At 44.1% G+C, this 25,539-nt stretch overlaps 1 protein-coding gene across 1 annotated transcript in view; it reads left to right on the plus strand.

Annotated features, from left to right (window-relative positions):
• RPS6KA2 (ribosomal protein S6 kinase A2) overlaps nucleotides 1-25,539 on the plus strand; it is a 241,121-nt gene that overhangs the window by 143,143 nt on the left and 72,439 nt on the right. The window contains exons 7-8 of the mRNA XM_024205929.1: nucleotides 9,560-9,597; nucleotides 10,488-10,630. Of these exons, the coding sequence (XP_024061697.1) occupies nucleotides 9,560-9,597; nucleotides 10,488-10,630 (181 nt within the window). The remainder of the gene's footprint in view (nucleotides 1-9,559; nucleotides 9,598-10,487; nucleotides 10,631-25,539) is intronic.

The raw sequence follows: 25,539 nt of genomic DNA on the forward strand, positions 1-25,539 counted from the left end.
CAGCATCATAGCTCTCTGTAGATCCCCTTGCAAAGTGCTGAAATAGTGCTGAGTGCAACATTGGCTTGATGGTTTACATCACATCATAAAAGCTCAGACAAGCCTGAATTTCCAACTGCCCCATGTACTGTTTTTATATATATATATATATATATATATATATATATAATAAAAGTATTTTAAGGTGATGATTTATGAGTAAGTATTAGTTTTAACTGTAAATATCTGGAATATTTTTTTAACTTTCCATTCTCGCTATCAATAATGAATTACTGGATACCATTTTTAGAAACTGTTAGGATGGTCACTCTTTAAAACTTTCTATTTTGCCTTAGATTACCAGATAATATTACCTTTAATATTAGCAGTGTTCCCTTTACTTCTCTATGTTCCTCATACAAATATCTAGAGAAAATTACAAATACTGAGTTAGTGTTATTAACCACCTAAGACAATTGACAAGTTTTTAAGTGCAACCTCTGCACACCAGGAAATGTTGTGATGCTGAGAACTAGAGGATCTAATCTAAATAGCCAAAAATTGGTCTTTCTGGCTCAACTTTTATTTGCCAAAAATGCTTCTTCCTTCAAGTTGCTTACCATTTAATTCTGACTTTTACATTACGTAATACTTTTCTGCATGAGTGATCTCATTGTTTTCAATGAGACTACTCATGTAATAAGGTAATTGCTCAGTCCTGTTGAAACCAATGGGATTATTTGTGTAGTAAAGTATGATTCAGTGTAAGAGTGGCAGAATCGAGCCCTTAAATGCAGCCATTAAATGTCAGAAAAACATGCACAGTTCATGAAACCTGTACATGAACATGTATGCTTGTATTGATGGTGTGGTTAAAGTAGTATGAAGGATTTGGGAGAGTAGCTCTACCTCCTACCAAGAAGTCATGGGTAATTTTCTTACTTTTGTGGTGCAAAGGACTGAATTCATACTTGATGTAATTCTGTTGTAACTCTTCATTGTCTTCATTGACTGCACTGGAGTTACATAACAAATGAATTTGGATGAAGAATCTGCAGTGCTGAGGTTGGGTGACATGATACAAATATTGTAAAACAATAAACACACAATACAATGTGATGACATCCTAAATTTGTGAGTGTCTCCTGTTTTCTGAAGATATTTTGATCTCTGGAGCTGTGAGGAACTTTCATAACAAAACCTGCAACCAGAAGAAACTCAAATGGTGTTTCAGATTTTCTTAGCAACCAGAACATCTGGCCAAGTTTGCAGAAAAGCATGAAATCTAGGTTATATTTCAGGAAAGCCTGACCTAAGAATGGAGCAAATCTGACCAAAATCATGAAAACCTTGAATAGTTCCACATGATTTTGGCACCAGGCCAGGCCAAATTTGGTAGTTTTGGCTGAGTTTGATTCTGCGTTCAGGCTTGTTTGAACCTAAAGCTCAAAGTGAAGTCTAGAAGACATAGGTCAGAACTAAAAAACAGATTCAGAAATTGCTACGTGTCACAGACAGAATCATTTTAGTATTGATTTGAGATATACAGTAATGTCACTATCCAATGGGGAGGATTTTTTGTGTTTAAGATTCAGCCGTGGACTTCAGCTGTCGGTTGTAATCCCAGCTCTGCCGCAAACATCCTGTGTGACCTTGGGCATGTCACTCTACTGTCCCTGTCTGTAAAATGGAGATTAATGTACTCCCCTGCCTCAGGGCCTGATCCAGTGAAGGGCAATAGGTGTTGGTTCAGGCTGTCAATGATTAAATTCATTGTTTGTGTTTTAAGATCTTAAAATTGAAATTACTAGAGAAGTGCAAATTATTATTATTATTTATTACTAATTGTGAAATATAGAATGTGAAGAGCCATAGTTTTACAAAGACACTTTCTAACCTTACATTGAAAAAATAATTATGCATAAGTTGAATATAGAGAAGTTCCATCTTAGGGTTTTGTGACACCATCGGCGTCCTCAGTGGAATTATAACCTAGTATAACTTGCTTATCTGTTCTTCCTCTTCCATTGTTATAATTTCAAACCATTGAATTGGAAGAAAGATTTTTTTTTTCCCCCCATGCCTGAATCATATTAACAATATCTGATTTCCTTTTTTTTTTCTCCCCCTGAAAACTAAAGTAGTGTAGTTCTGGTTTGTGCATCTCATATGCAGTAGCTGAAGTAATTGTGATTGTCACAATAGAGCTTTCGGTTAATGATAGTGTAGAGTAAAAAGGAACTGTAAAAAGAATAAAACATAAAGAGACAAGACAGGAAGACTGATCGAAGAAGAGGTATGTTTCCACAATTACTGGTGAAGTTTACTAAATGCCAGTCGTTTCAGTCAGGATAATTAGTGGCAGATACAGTGGCTGCTTCACTAATCTTAAATTGATTTCATTGCAATAATGAGCATGTTTTTCCCTCAGATTGATAGCTCATTTTCCTTTTTTCCCTCCAATGTAATTTTTGGTTCATAAATATGGAGTTCTGTATATTTTATACATTGTAAGGGGACAAATTACTCTGTGTGCACACGTGCATCCATCCACACACTCCCTCCCCATTTTGTCCTTGAGCAAGTGTAAGCTACAGGTGTAAGTGACAAAAGTGTAGCACTCAGTGGCGTTTGTAGCCTGCTAAATATAAAGAAAATGTAGCAGGAACGTTGAACATGACTTATCCCCTCAGTGGAGGTCTTGGTGGTAATGCAACAGGGACAGGAGCATAGTCTATCAAATCTGTGGAGCCTGATGCAGGGAATCTCATCTCCTGCATTGCAAACAAAAAATCTTTCTAATCTCCTCTGTCTAGACCCTCCTTGCCATAGGGTCTGAGTGTCTCCCATTACTTAAAATATTACAATGTTCTTTATCTCTCTCTCCCACTCTCTATACAGTATATAGTGCTTTGGTGTGTTTGCTCATTTTTATTTAATGAATCCATGAGAATAAGAGTCCTATCGTCAGAAAGCCCACTGCATGTTTTTAGGCCCCTTTCACTCTTGGCAATACAACTAGCCCAGGGGTAGGCAACCTATGGCACCTGTGCCAAAGGCAGCACACGAGCTGATTTTCAGCGGCACTCACACTGCCCGGGTCCTGGCCACCGGTCGGGGGGGCTCTGCATTTTAATTTAATTTTAAATGAAGCTTCTTAAACATTTAAAAAACCTTATTTACTTTACATACAACAATAGTTTAGTTATATATTATAGACTTATAGAAAGAGACCTTCTAAAAATGTTAAAATGTATTACTGGCATGCGAAACCTTAAATCAGAGTGAATAAATGAAGACTCGGCACACCACTTCTGAAAGGTTGCCGACCCCTGAACTAGCCTGATTACCATTAGCTCCAGTCCAGTGCTGTGAACTACTCAAGGAGGATGGGGATGTAGAATTCATGGTTCAGAAGTTAATGCTGCAAAAAGCAGCATACCTTTCCAGTGGGAAATAAACTATTTACAGTATGGATGATTCAGGGGAGAATTCAATGGATGCTTTGCAGCTCTGCTCTGTGCCTAGCTGGCAATACCCCTGGAATTACTGCAATCTTACACTGTTATCACAGAAGCCTTCCCCTGGGTTTGGGAGTGAAAAAGAGTCATCATTGTGGGCCATTCTACACTTCCAGGGCCAAAACTGTGTGATTACCACATGTTTGCTCCAGTTGCCCCTTTTTGACCTGACTGGCTAGTCAAAGTTCAGGGCTGTATGGATGTTCCAGGTGGGAGTAGAAATTGGTAGTAGCCAGGTATTTGTTTGACGCAATCTTGTTTATTTACAAGGAATGTACAAAGTCCTGTGTCTCTGAATGCAGAAGGAATCAAGAGCAAAAAAGAATCAGCTCCTTAGCTTACCAGCCCCCCAAGCCTCTTTAGCCAACACTCGGGCCAAAAGCTCTTTCTATAGCTTTTTCCAGGGTCACAGTATGCTCACAGGCTCCTGCTTGCCTTTTTCTTGCATCCTTTCCTCTGCCTCTCTCTCTGTTCTGGTCTGTGACCTCAGTAGCTGTGTGTTGTGTCTCACTCCCAGGAACACCTACCCAAAACAAATCACAACAAACCCACTCCTGGGCGGGTTCACACATGCCTTTTGTCTTAGGTGGGGCTTATGTTTGCAGTGATGGTAATTGAAGGGTAGTTCACACCTATCAACCTGGGAAGGGAGGATTAGCCCAACCCATAACAAGGTTTCACACCCAGCTCCTGACACTGGCCTCCAAACCACATAGGTCACAGGAGCCTAAAATTCTATTATCTTCCTCAGGCCTTGGCTACACTTGCAGATGTACAGCACTGTGAGTTAAACCTGACTTCGTGCAGCTGAGTAGGGAAAGCGCTGCAGTCTGTCCACACTGACAGCTGCCCAGCACACTGTCGTGGCCACATTTGCGGCAATTGCAGCGCTATTGGGAGCGGTGCATTATGGGCAGCTATCCCACAGAGCACCTTTTCCCATTCTGGCGCCGTGGGTTGTGGGAAGGGGGCGTGGGTGCGGGGGCATTCTGGGTCCTGGGGCATTCTGGGTCCTGTCCCAATGCCCCATGATGCATCGCTTCGCATCCCAGAAATCCCTTTGTTTCCGTCCACCTTTGGCGCCATCTTTCAACGGTTTCTGTGCAGCGCGATCTGTCTGCGGGAAATGGAGCCCGAACTGCTGAGGCGTATGCTGACAAGTCTCGCCAGCACGTCACGTTTGGCTGTCGAACTATTCCTTAAGATCCAAAGTGACAGTGAGGGTGAGGAGTCCGACGATGCTATCGAGCCGCATAACGCGTACGACACGAAATTGCTTGTGGCATTCACGGACATGCTCAGCACCGTGGAACGCCGCTTTTGGGCTTGGGAAACAAGCACCGAGTGGTGGGATCACATCGTCATGGAAGTCTGGGATGACGAGCAGTGGCTGCAGAACTTTCGGATGAGAAAAGCCACTTTCATGGGACTGTGTGAGGAGCTTGCCCCCACCCTGTGGCACAAGGACACGAGATTGAGAGCTGCCCTGCCAGTGGAGAAGCGGGTGGCTATTGCAATCTGGAAGCTGGCAACTCCAGACAGCTACCGGTCGGTCGCAAACCAGTTTGGAGTGGGAAAGTCGACCGTTGGAATTGTGTTGATGCAAGTTTGCAAGGCCATTAATCGCATCCTACTCAGAAGAACCGTGATTCTGGGTAACGTGCAGGAAATAGTGGATGGCTTTGCACAAATTAGGTTCCCTAACTGTGGAGGGGCAATAGATGGGACGCACATTCCTATTCTGGCACCACCCCACCTAGGATCCGAGTACGTTAATCGGAAGAGGTATTTCTCTATGGTTCTCCAGGCGCTTGTGGATCACTATGGGCGTTTCATTGACATTAACACAGGCTGGCCCGGAAAGGTGCATGACGCACGCATCTTTCAGAACACTTGGCTGTTCAGGAAGATGCAGGCTGGGACTTTTTTCCCAGAGCGGAAGATCACAGTAGGGAAAGTTGAAATGCCCATTGTGATCCTTGGAGATCCCACTTACCCGTTAATGCTGTGGCTCATGAAACCCTACACAGGGAGCCTTGACAGCAGCAAGGAACGGTTCAACTACAGGCTGAGCCGGTGCTGAATGACTGTGGAGTGTGCCTTTGGCCGTTTAAAGGGCCGCTGGCGATCTCTGTATGGGAAGCTGGACTTGGCCGAAAACAGCATCCCCGCGGTTATATCCGCATGCTGTGCCCTCCATAATATTTGTGAAGGGAAGGGTGAAAGCTTCACTTCAGGCATGGACCTCTGAGGTTCAACACCTGGAGGCTGAATTTGCACAGCCAGAGAGCAGGGCTATTACAGGGGCCCAGCGTGGGGCTGCAAGGATTAGGGATGCCTTGAGGGAGCAATTTGAGGCTGAAAACCAGCAGTGATATCTGGTGCCCTGCACGGGAGTGAAGTGCAGTAGTTCCAATCTTTAGGAATCAGTGTCTGCTAAGCAGACAAGCAGACTTGCAGTGCCTGTTTATTTCCTGGGCTAAGGAGTCTTTTACTTTATGCAATAATAAAGAATGTTTTCAAAGCCAAAGAATCCATTTATTGAAAAGAAACAAGGGGGTGGAGTGGGGAACAGTACAATCACAGATTTGCGTATGTCCTGTCTGGTGTGCTGTGCAGTGAGTGCTGCACTTCAGGACAGCTATACTTCATGGTGATGGGGGTTGAGTGCAGAGGGTAAGGGTCGTGGTTTTCAGGGCTGGGTGGTGAAGATACTGGTGTTGGAGGCAGCGGGTGGCATGAAGAACACGGAAGTTGGGGAAAGTGGGTTGGAGGTGACAGTGGGGCACAACGGAAAGAGTTTTGGGACAAGGACTGTTGGGGGGGGTGGCGTTTGCGTTTGCGGTACTGCTCCTCTTTCTGCATGGCTACCAGCTCCTGGATAGCGTCTGCTTGGCGCTCCAGGATGCTTATGAGCCTATCAGTGCTTTGCTGCCGGTGCGCGGTGCTTTGCCGCCGGTGCGCTGCGTTTTCCTGGTGGATCACTTTAATCCTGCACTGCAGGGCGTCCCGGTCATGGCCCCTTTCCATCATGTCCTTTGATACCTTCCCGAAGGTATCGTAATTCCTACAGCTGGAGCGCAGCTGGGACTGGACAGCTTCCTGCCCCCAAACACTGATGAGGTCCAGCAACTCGCCATTGCTCCATGCTGGGGCTCGCTTGGCGCGTGGAGGCATGGTCACCTGGAAAGATTCGCTGATAGCACTCCACGCCACGCCGGGCTGAGCAAACAGGAAGGGGATTTTTAAAATTCCCGGGGAATGTAAAGGGTGGGTCACATGGTTGGTTACCTGAGGCCAGGGCAGTAGAGTTTGAACTGATGACCAGAGTGGCTAGAACAGGCATTGTGGGATACTGCCGAATAATTCTAGAGGCCATTCACAGCACATTGGGCGGCCACACTGGCACTGCAGCGGCAGCGCAATACTCGCTATTCCTCTCGGAGAGGTGGAGTACATGCAGCACTGCAACCACGGAGATACAGCGCTGCAAATGCCTTGCCAGTGTGGACGGGGAGTGAGTTACAGTGCTGGGGGAGCCTTTACAGCGCTGTAAATCGCAAGTGTAGCCAACGCCTCAGTGTAATCCTCTTGTGGAGAGAAGATTATCACTAGTGCGTATTTAAACATGCCTGTTACATGGCTAGTGCTTAAAAATCACGCTTCCTCAGGAAGGTGGGAGGGGATGGAAAAGAAGCACCTTTACTTAGTGAGCAATAATAGTGACTAAGCTGTCAGCCTTTGATGTTGAATTATACTCTATAATAGTCTGTCCCCAACCTACAAATGCATTACAGATGATCTTCTGTTTAATTATGTTTTAGTATAAAGACAACATTTTCTGCATCTATATACTAATGTATCAGTTTTGCTTCTATTATGTTTTCTTTTAATTATATGTATTATGATGATCTGAAGGTCTGAGAGGATGGGAATATAAAGAGAGACAATGTGGTTGACTACTAACTTTACATATTTAATCTAATTGTTGATTAAAGGAGTGCTGACCACATTAGGGCTACAAAATTAATATCCTTACCAGTTATGAGTCACAATTCTGTTTCAACATTCTTTCTTGTTTCCGCAAAAACTAAAGGTGATTTTTGCTGGCTGCCTTCATGTTTCATGTCAGAATGCTTCTGTGAAAACAGCAAATGTTAGCCTGGAGCAAATATGAAAACATGAGGTTATAACTCCAAGGTTGCTTTTTTTTTTTGCATTTGTTACTAAAAAAAACTTGCTTATAATAGTGGGGAAAGTGAAAATGTTTCCCTGTTATCAAAATCACACTACAAATGAGAAGAATCTCTAGTTTTTCCACACAAATATTTTTGAATAGTGAAATATATTACGATCACATAACGAGGAATCACTTCACATCACTGAAAAGAGAGCTGCCTTCAGTGTTGAAAATATATATTCAACCGTGCATAGAAACACTACAGAATAGTTTAGGGCCGGAAGTAAAGAATTATGTCAGATCCAATTGGTATAGTAAGGAAATTTAGGTGGGTAAAATGCAATTACCCATGTTGGAATTTGACCAAGAGACTAGTATTAACATCCCTACTGTTCTGAATAGTGCAGTAGAATCTTTTTATGGACCACAAGCAGTCAGGAGATAACAGTTAGATCTTCTTCAACACATGAATCAGCAATTAGATTAAATACTCCATATTACTGTTTTCATGTGGTAAAAATAATTTATAAAGTGAACACCCTAAATAAATCCCTTGTGCAGCATGCTCCTTCAAGACACAGCATTTATTTACTGAGTCTGGGACAAATAATTCATTTGGATTTGTAGATATCCACAGTCTCACTACCACAGTTATACTATGTTCCCTCACCAGTGAAGTCAGTCTGCCATCACCTTTCAATCTGTTATGCGTGCTGAGTTAAATTTAACTTTCAGAAAATAAAAATGTATTTACTTCTACTATTAAAACCGAAAGACATCAAAATAAACAATATTCATGGGCTAATTTAAGCTGATATAAGCATGGAAATTCAGCATACTTACTCATGGCATGACCAGATCATGGCCTCTGGAGTTAAATTTCACTGGAAGGGACCTAAGGAGATGAGAACTGCGTAATCCTCCCTTGTGGCTGTATTACCTTTTCAGCAGATTTCCCATGGGATGTTGGAGGTAGAGAGGGGACAACACTCCCTCCCTCCAACATCTCATTTCTGGGCCACTCCCTCATACTTTTCCATTCACTGAGTCCTGGATGTATAAGGGTGCTCCAACTGGTCCAAGGCAAGGTGGTGCCATGCAGTTGGTTCAATCTTCTGCATGCAGCTCTAAGAGATATGACCTCATTCTTTTATTAACCTATCACATTGCGCCTATTGGTTCACAGGCTTACATGACACTTAAATCCTATGTGATAAAATTAACTTCTCTTCTGAGATTGTTGCAACATTGAGCCATCCCGGGGAGTCGTGAACAGAATGGCAGCCTCAAAGCTAACTTGCATTATTTGTTTGTTTTTTGTTTGACCCTTGATGATGATGATACACTGTAAAAATGTGTGTAGCCCACTCTCAGAGAACCTCTGGTCTTCAAGAGTGGAAGAGTCCACTTATTTCTCCCTTTTAAGACTCTGTAGATCACTTTGCAACCAAAGAGTCTTGGGTTCTCTGTGCACCTTTCTCTCCTTTCCTTCAAGAGCAGGGAAAGCTCTGTGACTCTTGTTGCGGAAAGCAGACACCCTGCAGTCAACTCCCTTCCTTCAAACACTGGGTCTCTCTGGGCTCAGATCGTGTGTCTGGGCAGTCCCAACCAAACATTCAAGTCATGCAATTGGCTGCCTTGGCCTGTCAGTCAGGCTGATTATCCAGCCTGCATAGGCTGTTCATGTCTCAGGCACGTAGGTATGTAGACCTTTGGGCTTCTGGGGATCTTTCTCTTCTCTGGAGTCTCTAAGAAGGAGGCGGGCTACATGTATATTTAATTTGTATATATTTCCTCTTTCACTATTTTTTATTCTTTATTGTTAAATGTACTTTGTATCTTTATAATCCTTCTTTGTTTTTTGCCTTTTCCCTTCCAGCATCCTCCTAGATGAAGAGGGTCACATTAAGATTACAGGTATGTAAAGAACAGCATTTGATCACTGAAACTTAATCTCTACAAGCCTGCCAACGCACTGCATTGGTTTCCATGCGTCAAGCTGTGATCTTGGGTCAGTAGCTGGAACGAGGTTGCTAGAGAAAACCTAGGGGCTGCAGGAAGTGGGATTGATGATTCAGTAGCTGACGTTATTCCCTCTGGTCAATGCTGAGCCATTGGCCTGGTGTAGCATAAGGGCCCTGTGCATGCAGGAAGTACCATTTTCCAGATAAAATTGGGCTCCTGACTGTGGCTTCCAGCTCCAGACTTCTAACCCAGGAGTCCCTGCAACCACACACCCTTCTGGTATGGCTTCTAGCTCCAGATTAGACTGCAACCAAAAGATGCCTAGAATGGACATCCCTTTGTTGCCTTGGAGCTGCAGTGTGGGCATCACTGCATGCTTGTCCACTTGTGATGATTAGAAATTCCATGTTACTTTTTGCAAGAATTGGGTGTTAACTCCAATGTCCTGTGCAAATTCCAACTGGTGTAACTATATTCTCTTATCCAAATTACCTCTGCCATCTCGGGGACGTATCTTCAGAAGTGTGTGGAAAAATGCATGTGCCCAACTTCAGGGTACAAATCCCTACATGCAAGCAGGAATTTTGCTTGCGTATAGCCACGTGCAAATGTAACTTCCAACTTCTGAGTATGTTTTGGTGCTTATGTGCACATAAACTGCACATTACGTGAATGTGCACTTCTGTAAATATTCAACTCTCAGTTGGATTCAGTATTCTGCATCTCTGTCGAAAGCTGTTGGGTTTCATTTGAATGAAAAATGATGTTTAAATGTGAGATAATGTTTATAATCATAAACCAAGATCTGACAAGAGTTCTATCTATTTACAAAATATGTCTAGATTTTGGCCTGAGCAAGGAGGCCATTGACCATGACAAGAGAGCGTATTCATTCTGTGGGACAATAGAGTACATGGCCCCAGAGGTGGTCAACCGGCGAGGACACACGCAGAGTGCAGACTGGTGGTCCTTTGGTGTGCTAATGGTAAGAATGAATTATGTTTCTTTTTTCATTCTTTTGGCAGCTGTCTGGATATTTCAGGCTAAGAAGGCTCACTTTCAGCAATTAATGGACTGGTAGTAAGGAGGACATAAATGGGTGATGATTGCTTTGATCGTTCACATGGCGTCAGCAGTAGGAAACTAATTACTTCTGACATTATATGAGATGACATATGGCCACTAATTTCTCGCTCCCTCATTCCAATTCTCTCATACGCTGGCTGTTATAATTGGTTGCCATGAGTCATGATAACCTTATTCCAAAGAGATAGGCAGAACAAGTTTAGAAAAATACAGTCACCCCAGGAATAAACAGGATCACTGTTTTGTTATTTACTAGCTTGGTTCTCGAGTGGAAGCAATTCCCCATGTGGGATCTGTCCATAGGATGTCCCTGACCACTTAGAGAAAAGGGGGTCATTGATAATAATGTCTACATCTGTGAAATGAAGGCTTCTGTCTTACTAGTATATACTAAACCTTCCAAGGTATTTTATTACATACTTATTTTTGGAGCATATTTTTCATGGTCTGCTTCCACTAAAGGAAAATTCATTATTGATATATTTGCCACATATGATGTCACTCTTTCTTCCTTTTATTAATTGTCTCCTTTGCATCATTATAGTGCTCAGTATTTTTAATCTTTTTTCTCCATTTCTTTCTCTCCTACTCCCCTCCTCGGTGACTTAATATATTGGAAAAGATAATGGAATACAGAAAGAGATGAGATAGAGATAGTAAAAGCATCTTAACTGTAAGCTGGTGCTTAAGCCTTTGAGTGCTGCCAGAGACACCTCAGAGAAAAAAAAGCTTTAATCACTTTAACCTTTTTTCCTTTTAATAATTAATGGATTGAAGCAGTAAAAAGGGATTTCTATAAGCAAAAAGTATGGGAGGATATCTGCTGCTAGCATTTTCCTCTTTTTGTATCTCCGTATGCTGTATTTTCCTTGAACTGTAACCAACATACTCTGGTGGAGAAGCTGTTCTTAAGATAATCTAAGGATCAGAAGGAATTAAGTGATATTCAGATATTGGTTAGAATTTACCTCAAAGCAATTTACAATGTGTTGTCAAATTCACATGAAAAAATATACTAGTTGGAGGCATATACATACCTTGATGGAAAATGTATGTCAGTGTATTATTCATATCCAAAATCTTGATCAATAGGATAAGAAATATGTTCCCTGCAGTAAGTTCTAAATGATAGCGATAAAATGGTATTTACCCTAGCAATGAGCCCCGTCACCAAATAGTGATACTCCCTTGTCTCCTTTTATACCATTTGCTTCAATTCATAATACACAGCAACAGCATAAAGAGGAAAAGAATTATACACCATTTTAAGGGCTTGTTCACTTGAGCCACAATGTAGGATCAAAGCACATAAAATGTAGATTCAAGGATCAAATGGACTGGATAAAAAGAGATCAAAGACTTGGCCCCAAAATAGGGATCTCTGAGATGGGTCAGTGGTTGCCAAGGGAATATTGTAATTCTATCTAAACAAGCTGTTCAAGCTCTAGTGTGTTGTTCCCACTTTATTATGGATGTGGGCTTGTCTAGAGCAAAGCAGATCTGAGGTGCTGAGCACCCTCCGCAACCACTGACATCAATACGAGGTGAGGGTACTCTGCACCTCCCAGGAACTGGCCCTAAATTATCAAAGCAAATAAGCCCTGGGACAATAGTACAAGTAAGGGAGAGCAGTGGGATTGGTGACGGTGAAAAATGGTAGGAAGGAATGCTGGAAGAGGTGAGATATAAAGGAGCAGTTGAGGAGAACAACAGCCCATTACAAGCGTAGGTAGGGGCAGCAAGATTGAAGATGCAAAACTTTTTGTTAAGAACTAATGAAGTTCTGTCAGTGGGCATTAGCAGCATCATCCTGTTAACACAGAAACAAACATTGTTTTTGGATCAATACCAATAGAAAGGCTTGTGTTCTGAGTTCAGGCTGGAGGATAGTAATTCATGAGTTCTGATCTTGGTTCTGACTCTGACTTCATCTGGGTCCTTGGGCACATAAGAAGAAAGGTCTCTTCTTCAGATTTCACAGGTATAAAATGGAGATAACAGGGACAGAGTCTCCAGTCTGCTTTACATGGCACAAAGAGAACTTGGAGCATCCAGAGATTGTCTCACATAAGAGGAGGCAGGGGGCCTGGTGAGGTAGCGAGGGGGTGAGGAGAAGATGAGATGTGCAGCTTCAACTTACACCAGGACCAGTTGGCTGAGACTGGAGAAGTTATGACCAGGTCCCCATCAGCCTCCTCTCTTAAGCACAGTGGAGAATCAAGCTAAATAATATTTAGTTACCCATCTCATGGAAGTGTTCATCTAAGTTTGTCAAGCACTTTGAAGCTGAAGTCCAGTGTAAAATATTATTATTATTGTCACGCTGTCTGGAGTGGCTCATGACCAAGAATGCCAACCTCAGTGCAGACTGACAAAAGCAGGGCAGACACCCCAAACTGGTGGTATGTTCTATAATTAGATTTCACCAACCCAGTTACAAATGTAAACTCCTGGATCACTGTAACAGTCTTACCATGTAGTTCCAAACAGTCTCCATGTAGTCTCCAGACAGGCTGGACTTAGTGATAATTGGTCACTTACACCAAAAATCACAAAATATTCAGGTTGCTCCCAGTCCCAAGAGACCAGTCACTTACCCCAGGCCAATTTGTACCCTAGATCTCATACCAAAGAGAACACTGGTAGCCAATCCCATAGTAAACTAATTAAGGATTTATTAACTAGGAAAAAGAAATGAGAGAGTTGTTTACAAGTTAAAACAGGTAGTATATATAAACAAATGAGTTCACTCTATGGTTCCAAAAGGTGACAGAAATGTAGGAATCTGTCAGCACTGAACGTCTTTTTGGAGCTAAGCCAAATTGACCCTGGGGATCTCAGCTTTTTTTATTTCTTAGCTCCAGCCCTTGCAAGAGTTCAAATAGCAAAGAGATAAAAATCTTCCTGTCCGCTATCTTTATTTCCCTCTTTCTGAATTCAAGCTGATGGGATGTGCTTTCTTGCACCTAGCACCTTTGTGGGCGTAAGAGGGCCATTAAACCAGTCTGTGCATTGTGATGTTCCACAATGGCCCATTTAGCCTTGATAGTTCTTCTGCATGGACAGGGGAACCACTTTTCCCGCCTTGGTTCACAAGTTCAGAGCAGGCAATTTTACAATTTTAAACCAAACCTTATATACTACTTTACAGCATGGGATACAGACATTACAAGTAAGATTACTGCATGCAGCAACTTACAAGCATTTTATAGAGATTAAACACATTCTTAGAAGTTTAACAACCATCTTGATCAATATTAACATACAGGTGAGCTGGTTCGGTTTCTAGCTACGAATTTGGCTCAGCTGACACCTACAGCCTTAGCAAGGGCTGGCACCTGGTTTACCAGCATCACAATCATTATCGTTATTATTATCAAAATGATCTTAACTGACAAGGTTATCCTGGTCTCTTTGAAATCAATGAGGGTTTTGCCATTGACTTCTGTGAAACCAGAACTTGCCTCACTTAGTACCAATAGCCTGTCTGAGTCTTTGATGGTAGACCTTTGTAAATCAAAAATGCTACTTATCCTGCTGTATTTATGATCATGTAAATACCACAGTTTGCCAATCAATGTTTCAGAATTTGCTTAAGGTAGTATAGTACATGTCCATAGGAATGGTCATACCAGATGAGATCTTGTATCTTGGCTCCAATATCCTGCTTTAAACACACAGCATCAATCCTTGATGCTCTTTTAGTAAATGATGGTACCTGGCGTGAGCCTACTTACAAATGTGTTTCAAGGTGTGTAAAGGTATGGCTTATCATGACCAGACTCCTTTTGTTTTCTGTCTTCCTGCCTGCCACTCACCCCTAAGACCTGAGATTTCAGATACCAGCTCACAGGTCCGTTCTAGTGGTGTTATAAAAGCTTTTCACCGAGAGCATCGGTATGAAAAGTTAATTGACTTAACTGGCTAAAAAGTTGTGTATAAACCGAGTCCATTTTCTGCTACGCCATGAGAGATTTGGTAACAACACCATAGATCTAGATCCCTGGTGGATTGGGCTGTCATTGAGATAGCATCTGCAAGTCTCTTGGGAGGCCTGTAGTCACAATGGTCTCTTAGTATGAATTTCTGGCTGATTTACAGAGCTCCAGACCTGGATGAAGCTGTTTGTTTTTCCTGAAGTGAAGAGAGTTTGACACTCTACAGACAACTTCATATGCAAGTGGTGGGATGTGAGCAATGACTGGGCTAGAGATCCCAAATAAAAAGATACGTGTTAATACTTATATATGCAATGTAGGAATGCATAAAGAATAAAGTGAAGTGCCTTTCTTTAGTTGCTGCACCTGCAAAATTTGTAAGTAGAGAAAGGAGATGCTAATGAACATCTTACTCTGCTTCTGGCCAGCCAGAGAATGTTTTGCTCTGATAATTTTTGCCTTAAACCTAACTGTACTACAGAGCTCTATACACCAAGGACTGTACAGTGTACACACACTTACCTGGTTAGCTCAATACCAAGCATCACAGCAAGACTACCTCCTTTGCAAAATCCGGGTCTAACAATGTCCTTTTATTTTCATTGTGAGGGATGCTTTTCATAATTCAGATTATTTTGCATGTGAATAGCAGTTATGTGAAGATCTCCAAGCTCTTTACAAACACTAATTAAGTATGCCTCTCAGGAGGTAGGTGATGCAATTCTGTCCACCAACCTGAGGGGGAGCTTCTACCAGCACCTGCTCATGTCCTGGGGTGCAGCTCCGTCCCAGACCTTCCAGTGAACCCTTCAGTTCACCTTCTCTCCCCCCTGCCTGCTCTACAGTGCTCTCCTTCTTCCTGGGAGCAGAAGTTTCCCATCTGCTCTCCTCCTCTAACCTTCCACTTGCCCCAGTGACCCAATCCCTTCCCATTTCCTGATCTCCCTCGCATCCACTCTGATCCCCTCATTTACTCGTCTCCTTAACTGCTCACTCTCCTCTGGCTCTTCCCCTCACAGTACAGCAGGGGTGGCCAACCTGTGGCTCCGGAGCCACATGCGGCTCTTCAGAAGTTAATATGCGGCTCCTTATATAGGCATCAGCTCCGGGGCTGGAGCTACAGGCACCAACTTTCCAATGTGCCGGGGGGTGCTCACTGCTCAACCCTTGGCTCTGCCACAGGCCCTGCCCCCACGCCACCGCTTCCCGCCCCCCGAGCCTCCTGCACGCCAAGAAACAGCTGATCGGGAGGTGTGGGGAGGGAGGGGGAGGCACTGGTAGTGGGTGGGGGGGAGCTGATTGGGGGCTGCTAACGTATTACTGTGGCTCTTTGGCAATGTACATTGGTAAATTCTGGCTCCTTCTCAGGCTCAGGTTGGCCACCCCTGCAATACAGGCATGCTTTAGTCTCTCCGTTAATATAAAAACTACCCTTCACCCTACTTGCCTCTCCAAATACTGCCCCATCTCCCTTCTCCCCTTTGTCTCTAAACTCATTGAACACACTACACCTCTACCTCGATATAATGCTGTCCTTGGGAGCCTTACCGCGTTATAGGTGAAACCGCGTTATATCGAACTTGCTTTGATCCACCCGAGTGCACAGCTCCCCCCCGCCCCGGAGCACTGCTTTACCACGTTCTATCCGAATTCGTGTTATATCGGGTCACGTTATATCGGGGTAGAGGTGTATTTACAATCGCTGCCTGGAGTTCCTTACCTCCAATTTCATCCCAGATCTTCTCCATTCTGGTTTGTACCTCGAGCCCTCCACTGAAACTACTCTGTCCAGAGTTTCTAATGATCTCTTCTTAGCCAAATCTCAGCACCAGTACTCCATCCTAATACTTCTTGACCTGTCATCCACCTTTCACACAGGCGACCATGCTCTTCTTCTTGCAATTTTGTCCTCTCTTGTCTTCCATGATTCTGTCCTCTCCTGGTTCTCCTCCTACCTCTCTAGTAAGTCATTCAGCATATTCTTCAGAGGATCCTCCTCATCTCCCCCCCTTCAGCTTTCTGTGGGAGTTCCACAAGGCTCTGTCCTTGGTCCCCTTCTGTTCTCCCTCTACAGTTTTTCTCTGAGTAATCTCACCTGAAAACACAAATTCAATGACTATCGCTATGCGGAAAACTCACAGATCTACCTCTCTACCCCAGACTTGTATCCTTCTGCTTAAATGAAATTCTTGACCTGTCTCTCTGACATCTCATCCTTGTAGATGGCTAGCCATCAGCTCAAGATCAATGCAACAAAGCCCCTAATTGCCCCCTTTCCCTGCCCAAATCCTCTCTGTTACCTTCTTTCTCAAGCACTGTGAACTGTACCACTAACCTGCCTATCATCTTGGACTCAGATCTCTCTCTAGGTACTCTCATCCAGGCTGTGTCTAAGTCTTGTAGATTCTTTCTGCATAACGTCTCTAAATATGGCCTTTCTTATCCATCCACACAGCTAAAACTCTCATCATTCATATCTTGATTACTACAACATCCTTTTCTCTGACCTTGAGAAATGCAATTTTGCCCCATTCACATCTATTCAAAAATTTTCCTAACTCATCACTTTGACCGTGTCAGCATTCTCTTTGCAATCCTTCCCTGGCTCCCTCTTCTCTATCATACCAAACATATGCTACTTGTCTTCACTTTCAAGGCCCTTCACAGTCTATTCCCATCCTACCTATCATCTCCATTCAGTATCAAAAGGCTGACTTGCATGTCTGATCAGCCCATAATGCCAACATCCATTGTCCACTTGTTACATTTTCAAACAAGCACCTTTGTGTTTTCTCCCATGCTGTCCTTCATAAACATCCACAGAGCTACCTCATGATCGTCCTTCAAACCCTCCTTTGCCACGATGCCTACAAAAAGCTTGATGGTGGTGTTGGGGTTCTCCCAAGACTTCTTCCATTCAGCCTCTAAGAACTCAGTTCGACTTAAGTCTTGTCACTCTAGTTCTTTTATTTGGCATACAGCAAAGCTATGCTGAGTTAATCAGACTCAAGTGTAGGGGATGGGCACACCTCTTCCTTTATATACATTTACATATTACACTGGGTTTACTATGCACTGAATCACACATTTGGGGATTGGCTTGGTTATTTTGTAGGACTCAATTCCTGAATACCACGCACTGTTCATGCACGACTTACTCTTTATCTTATTTTACGTTCCAGGCTTATCTTATCCATTGTTATCTTGTCCATTGTAAATGGTTCCATGGGTATTCCCCCTTATCTTAGGTTGTACAGACATTCTGTTTACAGCCTGCTATTGCATTTACCTCCCAAATCCTGTCTCTCAAAAAATGAGGCCTCACCCATGTCCAATTACTCATGTCAAGCCAAGTCTACTTTTGTTTTTGTTTTTTATATTAGCATTTGTTTTATGTGCATTATATTCCTGTCTGTGCAGTTTTTTAAGTTTACTACCCAGCAACACATCTTCAACACTACAGTAGTTATTTGAACTACTATTAATGCTAAGCTTAAAGTACAAACTAGGGGGTGCAAGCTCACCTGTGGCAGGGGTTCTCAACCTTTTTCTTTGAGGCCCCCTCAACATGCTTGTTTGGGTGGAAGCAGGGCCCAGCAGAACTCAGGCCATCTCTACAAGGCACGGGAAGGGAGTGCCACCTCCACCCCCTGACTTACCTCAGCAGGCCATCCAGCCTGTCTGGGATGGGGGGTGGCACAAGAAAAAATTATAGCTTAAAGGCGGTTGGTGGTGGGGGGTGAGCGCTCAGCTCAAAAAGTTTGAAAACCACTCAGGATGCAGGAAGAGGGGTAGCTAGGGGCTGTGTGCGGGCAGGGGGTAGCTCAGGGTGCAGAGAAAGGGGTAGCTAGAGGCTGTGTGTGGGCAGGGGGGGTGGCTCAGGGTGCAGGCAGGGGCTGTGTACAGGCAGGGGTAGTTCAGGATGCAGAGAAAGGTAGCTAGGGGCTGTGTCCAGGCAGGGAGGTAGCTTAGGGTGCAAGCAAGGGGTAGCTGGGGCTGTGTGCAGTGAGGGATGTAGTTCAGGATGCAGAGAAAGGGGTAGGTAGGGGCTGTGTGCGGGCAGGGGGTAGTTCAGTGTTCAGGGAAGGCATAGCTAGGGGCTGTGTATGGGTACAGGGGTAGCTCAGGGAGCAGGGTGGGAGGTAGCTCTAGGGGCTGTGTGTGGGCAGGAGGTATCTCTGGGTGCGGGCAGGGGGTAGCTAGGGGCTGTGTGTGGGTGGGAGGGTAATTCAGGGTACAGAGAAAGCTGTAGCTAGGGGCTGTGTGCAGGCAGGGTGGGTAGCTCAGGGTGCAGGGAGAGGGGTAGCTAGGAGCTGTGTGCTGCGAGGGCACCCCCCACTGTGGTTGCTGCTTCCCAAGGGCTCTGCCAGCCCCGGAGCCTGGTCCCCCCCCCCACCCAAGCAGCTCTTACTGGCTGCACAAGCAGTCAAGAGGGGCTGGGAGCTGAGGCGCAGCCACAGCCCCAGGCACCAGCAACAGGAGGAGGAGACAGGGAAGCACTTGGCCGACTGCTCCATGGCACCAGCCAGAGCAGGAGCCGCCCCACCCTGTCCGGCCTTTGACCTGGCCGGGGACTCAGGGGCGGGGGGAGGGGAGGGGGGGTGAAGCTGACCGGGGACTGCTTGCAGCGCCCCCCCCCCCCCCGGGGTCACAGACCTCCCAGATGAGAACCACTGACCTATGGTATAGCCCACCAGCATGTAATTTTACATTATAAGCTTGCTTTGCCTTTAAAGCATTTTTTCATCATTTCAACTTTGCTTTATTTTAATTGCATTATAAAAAACTTGTACAAAATATAAAAATATTTTTTATTTATTACTATAGGAAATGAAGGTGTGAAACAGAATGCAAACGAATTAAAATACCATTCCCCGGGTCCTGGTGTGCTGAGACCACTGCCTGTGTCTTGCTGACTAGCATTGTCTTGTTGTTTTCTTGTACTCCCCTGTCGCTCTGTATCCGTCTGTTGTCTCTTGTCTTATCCTTAGATTGTAAGCTCTTTGGGACAGGCACCATCTTTTTGTGTGGTGATTGTACAGTGCCTATCATAGTGGGGCTCTGGTCCAATCCTGGAGCTCCTAGGTGCTGCAATAATACAAATAATAAATAATTATAATAAAATAATCTGTTTTATAAATGGGAAATATGAGACACTGAGCAATTAAGTGACGTTGCCCGAGGCCACCTAGATGAAAGTGAGAGTGGAGCCCAAGAGTCCTGACTGGAATGTTCAACTCTCTGAACCAAGTGATTTCAGGCTCCTAGTGCAACCTTGAACATCATCCCAGGTTCACAACATTTCAGCAGACCTGGAGTGAAGTTGTTTGTGCAACCTATCCTTTCCACCACCCGCAGCTCTCAACTTAATTTTGTTAGCTCACTGGATCTCATTGAAGATAAACTCCATTCCCTCACTCCCTCATTGAGTGTAGATTCCCCATCCCCAGGTCTTCAGAGGACACTACGTGGCTGCTTCTCTTATCTTGCTGCTTTGTGGGATCACCAGGTAAATGTTACCACCTCTCCCAATCAAAAACGTATGATGAGGTGAAGTAGGAGAGAGGAAACATTTCCTCTTTTGCAGTAGCTGGCGGTATGATGAGGCAGGAGTGTATGGCATCCCATAATTTCTAACATGGTAGCTAAGGAGCCTTCAGGGATTCCCTAGCAACTACTTATTAGAGAAGGGAAACCTCATAATCCATAGCATGCTGTTGCTAGTGTTTTTCTTCTCCCACTGCTCATTAGTAAGGGTGAGAGGTCAGGATTAGGGAAAAGCAGCAGTCTTTCAAAGGTACTGGATGGAGTGGGCACACAGTGTCTCTGAATATGGGGGCTCATGATGGAGCAGGTGAGAGGGGAGGGAAGTGGTCAGGGTCACAGCCAGTGGGCCCTCTAGAAGACCATCAGGGTAAGCAGTTGGTACACAAGGAACAAGCTATGAGATGGCTTATGTATTGGGAGGGGTGGATCCTGAATCTCTCAGCAGAACTGCAGGGTTCTGTGCAGGGCCGGCTCCAGGCACTAGCCCACCAAGCTTGTGCTTGGGGCGGCACCTGGAGGGGGGCAGCGCGGCGGTCTGGCCGCCGGGGAGAGCGGGGCCACGGCCGGGCTCGCCGCCCTCCCCCTGGCACTCTGGCCGCCCTCCTCCCCGGCGCCCTCCCCCCGGCCGCCGGGGGGAGAGCGGAGAGCCCCAGTGAGCCCCAGCCGGGGCTCGCCGCCGTCTCGCCCCCCTGGCGCCTGCGCCCCGGCCGCCGGGGGGAGAGCAGAGCCCCCGCCGGGTCTCACCGCCCTCCCCCCGGGGCTCCAGCCGCCCCCCCCCCTCCGTGGGGCGGGGGTGCGGCCGGAGGCTTTTTTGCCTGGGGCGGCAAAAAAGCCAGAGCCGGCCCTGGTTCTGTGATGGGTTTGGTGTCAACTCACATCACCCTAATCCTGCAGTTTGTTTACTCCTAGGCCTGACACCCAGTCAATCTGTTGTGACCATCAGACAGTAGTGTATCTATGTGCAGGGGTGTCAGCTGTGAGGGCTAACTTCTTTTGTCAAGTCTCATGTTCAGTATTGAACTGAATTCTTAATTCTTTGATAATAAACAGGAAACTGAGGGTGAGCTGTGCAGTGGCATTAGCTGGTGAAGACATAAGCTATTTCAATTTACAAGGATGTTTTTCTGTTTACTTAATGTTTGCTAACCTTCTTCAACATTATGTTAAACACAATGGCATTGCCGTTACAGAAACATCAATGCTTTCTTCCAGATCCTGCCTTGATTCAGTTCACTGAAGGAAAAAGCATTGATGCATACAATGTGCTGGAGCCGCACTGCACTGACTTTTAAATATTGATGTTAAGTGCATGTCTTTTGAATTTGATTTCATCTTTATATTAGAACCATGTAATTGTAGAAATGTGGTAACAAAGTACTAGTGATTGAGACATTGCGGTAAATGTTCTGTATGGTGCTCAAGGGAGTTACTAGCACATCTCCCTAATGCCAGTCAACAAATGTCTCTGCCTTTATTTTATTTTTTTAAAGAACACTGTGCAGGCAGGATGCTGGCTCCTGGGCTGGCAGAGCCCTCGGTGAGCAGCAACTGCTGGGGGAGGGTGCCCTCTGGTCACACAGTTCCTACTTACCCCTCTCCCTGCACCCTGAGCGACCCCCCTGCCTACACACAGCCCCTAGCTACTCATCTCTCCCTGCACCCTGAGCTACCCCCTGCCTGCACATAACCCCTAGCTACCCCTGTCCCTGCACCCTGAGCTACCACTCTGCCTTGCAGGCTGATTTGCCTTCTGTGTCCACACTGCAAATACAGGTCTTTCTATGGTCTCCCTTGTGAACAAAAGCTGCAGACTGCAGTCTTTTTCTTCCTCCATGGCCAATGGTCGGGCCGTCATTCATATTACTGTCTCCTGCCTCGAATGTGTCAGGCTATGCCTTATACCAAAATGAACAAACTGCAGCCACTTTTAATTTTCTTAAATTAGGATTTTAAGAGCAAGAAGCTCACAGGAGAAGAAAGCATGACAAACATAATGTGTTAGATACCTAAACATCCATGCTTCTAGAAATATGGAGACAATTCAGTATAATGCATATTCCTTTTCTTACCACTTAATGGAAGTCATTTTTTAAAATGACTTGGGTGCGTTTAATGGGACTTTGGCCCCTAAGTCACTTGGGCACGTCTGTGAATTTTACCCAAAATCTTATTCCCCTCTAATAAAACAGCTACTTCTCTCTGACCCTCCAAGCCAACCACCCTTCCTCACTTTTCTGTCCCTTTGTTTTCTGAGTCTGGCTTATAATTGTCCACACATATTTGAAAGTCCTTTGTCTCCTTTCAAGTACCTGTTTTCAGTAGCTTCAGGGAGCTTGTTGTTGTCTAAGGTTAAGCCTCAACTCTCCCTCTCCTTCTGTTTCCTCCCCACAAAACTGTTATAACAATGTAATGGTTGTGTTTACTCTGTGGTCCAAGTTATTAAATCATCAGGTACTTTTTATGGTGAGTATGATTGCTGAAGAAGGAATTTTAGGTGCCCTTATAATTCAAATAGCCTCCTGACATAGTTCTGATTGTGCCTAGGCCTTTATAAGTTCGGGCATGACATGGGCATGAAAGCTTTTCCTTTAAGTCACAGAACTTCCCTCTATTTAAAACAGGAAATGCAGTTGTTTTGGTATGGCCAATACTGTAGCATCTGTTGGTAAGTTTTTCATAGTGACCATTACATCTTATTGGCCGGAGGAGTGGTGAATGATAGTGAGAACTGCAAAATACAGCTGACTGGTTAGAAAGGCCATGACCAAAATGCTAAAGGGGTAAAGAGGTAAAAGGACACCATTTATTTATTTATGTATTTATTTTATGGAGATATATTAGTCTGTCACACCTCTCCCCTTCAGGCTGCTAGCATTGCTAGTAAGGAAGAGGAATTGTTTCAGGATAGAATGGTACATGGTTTTGGACATTTTAAATGAAATTAGCCCCCAGTAACTTGGCAACTTGGTTTTGCAGGCTATGGCTTCATGAATTATTGCTATGCAGACACTGCCAAACGTATTGTGCTATGGGTCTCAGAGGTGAAATTAGGCTTGATTTCTATTTGCATTGGATAATTTAGTGCTGGGGAAACCACGTCTGAACTGAAGATATAATATGCAAAATGTTCCAGTGTGGCTGATAAACTGTCACTTTTAAATGTGACCTGATTTAAATATCTATACAGAATAGAAGACTTGAATTTCAAGCAGTAATGTCGGAATAGCCCCAACTACTGTTAAGAGTTTAAAATGAGGTGCTGATGAGAGAAGACAAAGCCAGTTAGCATATATTTAATGAAATATGTATAAAAGTCAGAATATTTATTTGATAAAAATTTCAACTTAAGCTTTGAAGAGCAGATGTTAAGATACCACAGGAAGTGAATCTAGTACAATGGCACTTTGCAATGAGTTTCAATTTTAAGAAATGCCCTGATCTCACTGGAGTTTTACCTTGTCTGAATATTTCTGTTTCATCTCTCTTTATCGTAGGAAGTTCTCTTACCTGCCATATGCACATATCTCCTAAAGGAAAAACATATTGATCCAGCAAGAAACATTCCTGCCTGACATCTTGAAATTTGATTTAGAGATTCAAATTCTGCCCTCCTTTCTGCTGGTGCAACTCTGCGCAATGGTGTTGCCCCATTGAAGTCAATAGGGTTTAGCTTTTATTTTTCTAAATTTCAGGGCGAAAATAATAGTAATTTCTTTGTACTTCCTGTGGGTTGGGGTTTTTTTAATCATTGGGAGTTTTGTACAGATTTTAAAAAGCCATTATCCTTTAAAACACACGGTCGCCATTCCTTAGGGCTTTTATGTTTTCCCTTTTATATCTTTTAAATTGCTGAAATGGATATGAGTATAACTCTAAACTAAATTTAGTATTTAATCATCATTTGTGTTAATCAAAGCAGAGCAGATATTGCTCCTAAACTAATATTTACTAACTAGCACAAAGTAATTAAAAATGTTGTAGGTTAAAGAAAGGCAAATAGGACGAAGCATGATCTAGCACTTAAGCCTCTGGACTGAGAGCCAGGAGACCTGGTTCTGCTACAGGTTCTGACAATGGCTTGTTTTCTGACCTCAGGCAAATCATTCTGCCTTTCTATGCCTCTGTTTCCCCAGTTGGGATGATGCGGCTTGCCCGCTTTTATAACGTGCTTTGAGAGAGCGAGGTTTGAAAAGTCACCGTGAGTGCTAAATATTATTATGAAGTACTTAGGGGAATTATTGATCTATTTCATTTGAAAAGGGGGGAGTCCAGCTAAGAGTCAGATTCTGCCCCCCTTACTAACATTGAAAAGTACCTTAATGCACAAGTAGTCCCCCGGAAATCAAAGGAGCTACTCCTCTGGTAAGGTACAACTCAACAGAAGGGTGGCAGAATATGGCACTTGTAAATATGTGCTTAATTATAACTGTGAATATTAAACAGTATGTATTTGTTTACTGTTAAAAGACCCAAGACCTTACTTGGTGCTGACATAAGCGGACAAGAATGCCTATTGACCTCAGTGGAAGTTGTCCTGATTTACGGCAGAGCTGAATTATGTCCATGATCCCTATTTTCGAGTGCACAATACCCATCATTGCTTATAATTAATTATAATTAATGGAGATATCCCATCTCCTAGAACTGGAAGGGATCTTGAAAGGTCATCGAGTCCAGCCCCCTGCCTTCACTAGCAGGACCAAGTACTGATTTTGCCCCAGATCCTCAAGTGGCCCCCTCAAGGATTGAACTCACAACCCTGGGTTTAGCAGGCCAATGCTCAAACCACTGAGCTATCCCTCCCCCCCAATCAGCTGATTCCCCAAGCTGATTAGCTTGGGGAATCAGCTACTACTTGTACATGCAAACAGTGCAGTGACTAGCGCTGTGTGAAACTCTCAGAATTCAACTCCAACCAGGCAAGCTCCCTTGATTTGGGCTTTTGTTACAAATGTGACATTCCAGTCAGGTTTGCTGAAAGAATCACTGTATTTCAGAGGAATGCTGGCTGATTTATGCTTTCAGATGGAAGCCAGTCAAAAGTTGATGACCACTGCTGGGCTTTTGCTTTGAGTTTGTGGGTTCATTTAAACCTGAAACTCAAAGCAAAAATCATGGGGGAATGAACCCAGGTGAACCAACACGGGTGGAAAAAAGTTCATGCAACCCCGTGAGCACCAGATTTTTGTGCATCTCAACTAGTGCATGATTCTCCATGCTACTGATGATAACAGTTCCTTAGGCAGCCCTTTGAACTGAAATATAGTCTTGGTCTCTGATGTCTTACACAGTAGAAATGGACTTACCATAATAAAATATCTTT

This window comes from Terrapene carolina, unplaced genomic scaffold (genome assembly GCF_002925995.2).
Source record: "Terrapene carolina triunguis isolate 2854851 unplaced genomic scaffold, T_m_triunguis-2.0 Scaffold85, whole genome shotgun sequence".
Lineage (NCBI taxonomy): Eukaryota > Metazoa > Chordata > Testudines > Emydidae > Terrapene > Terrapene triunguis.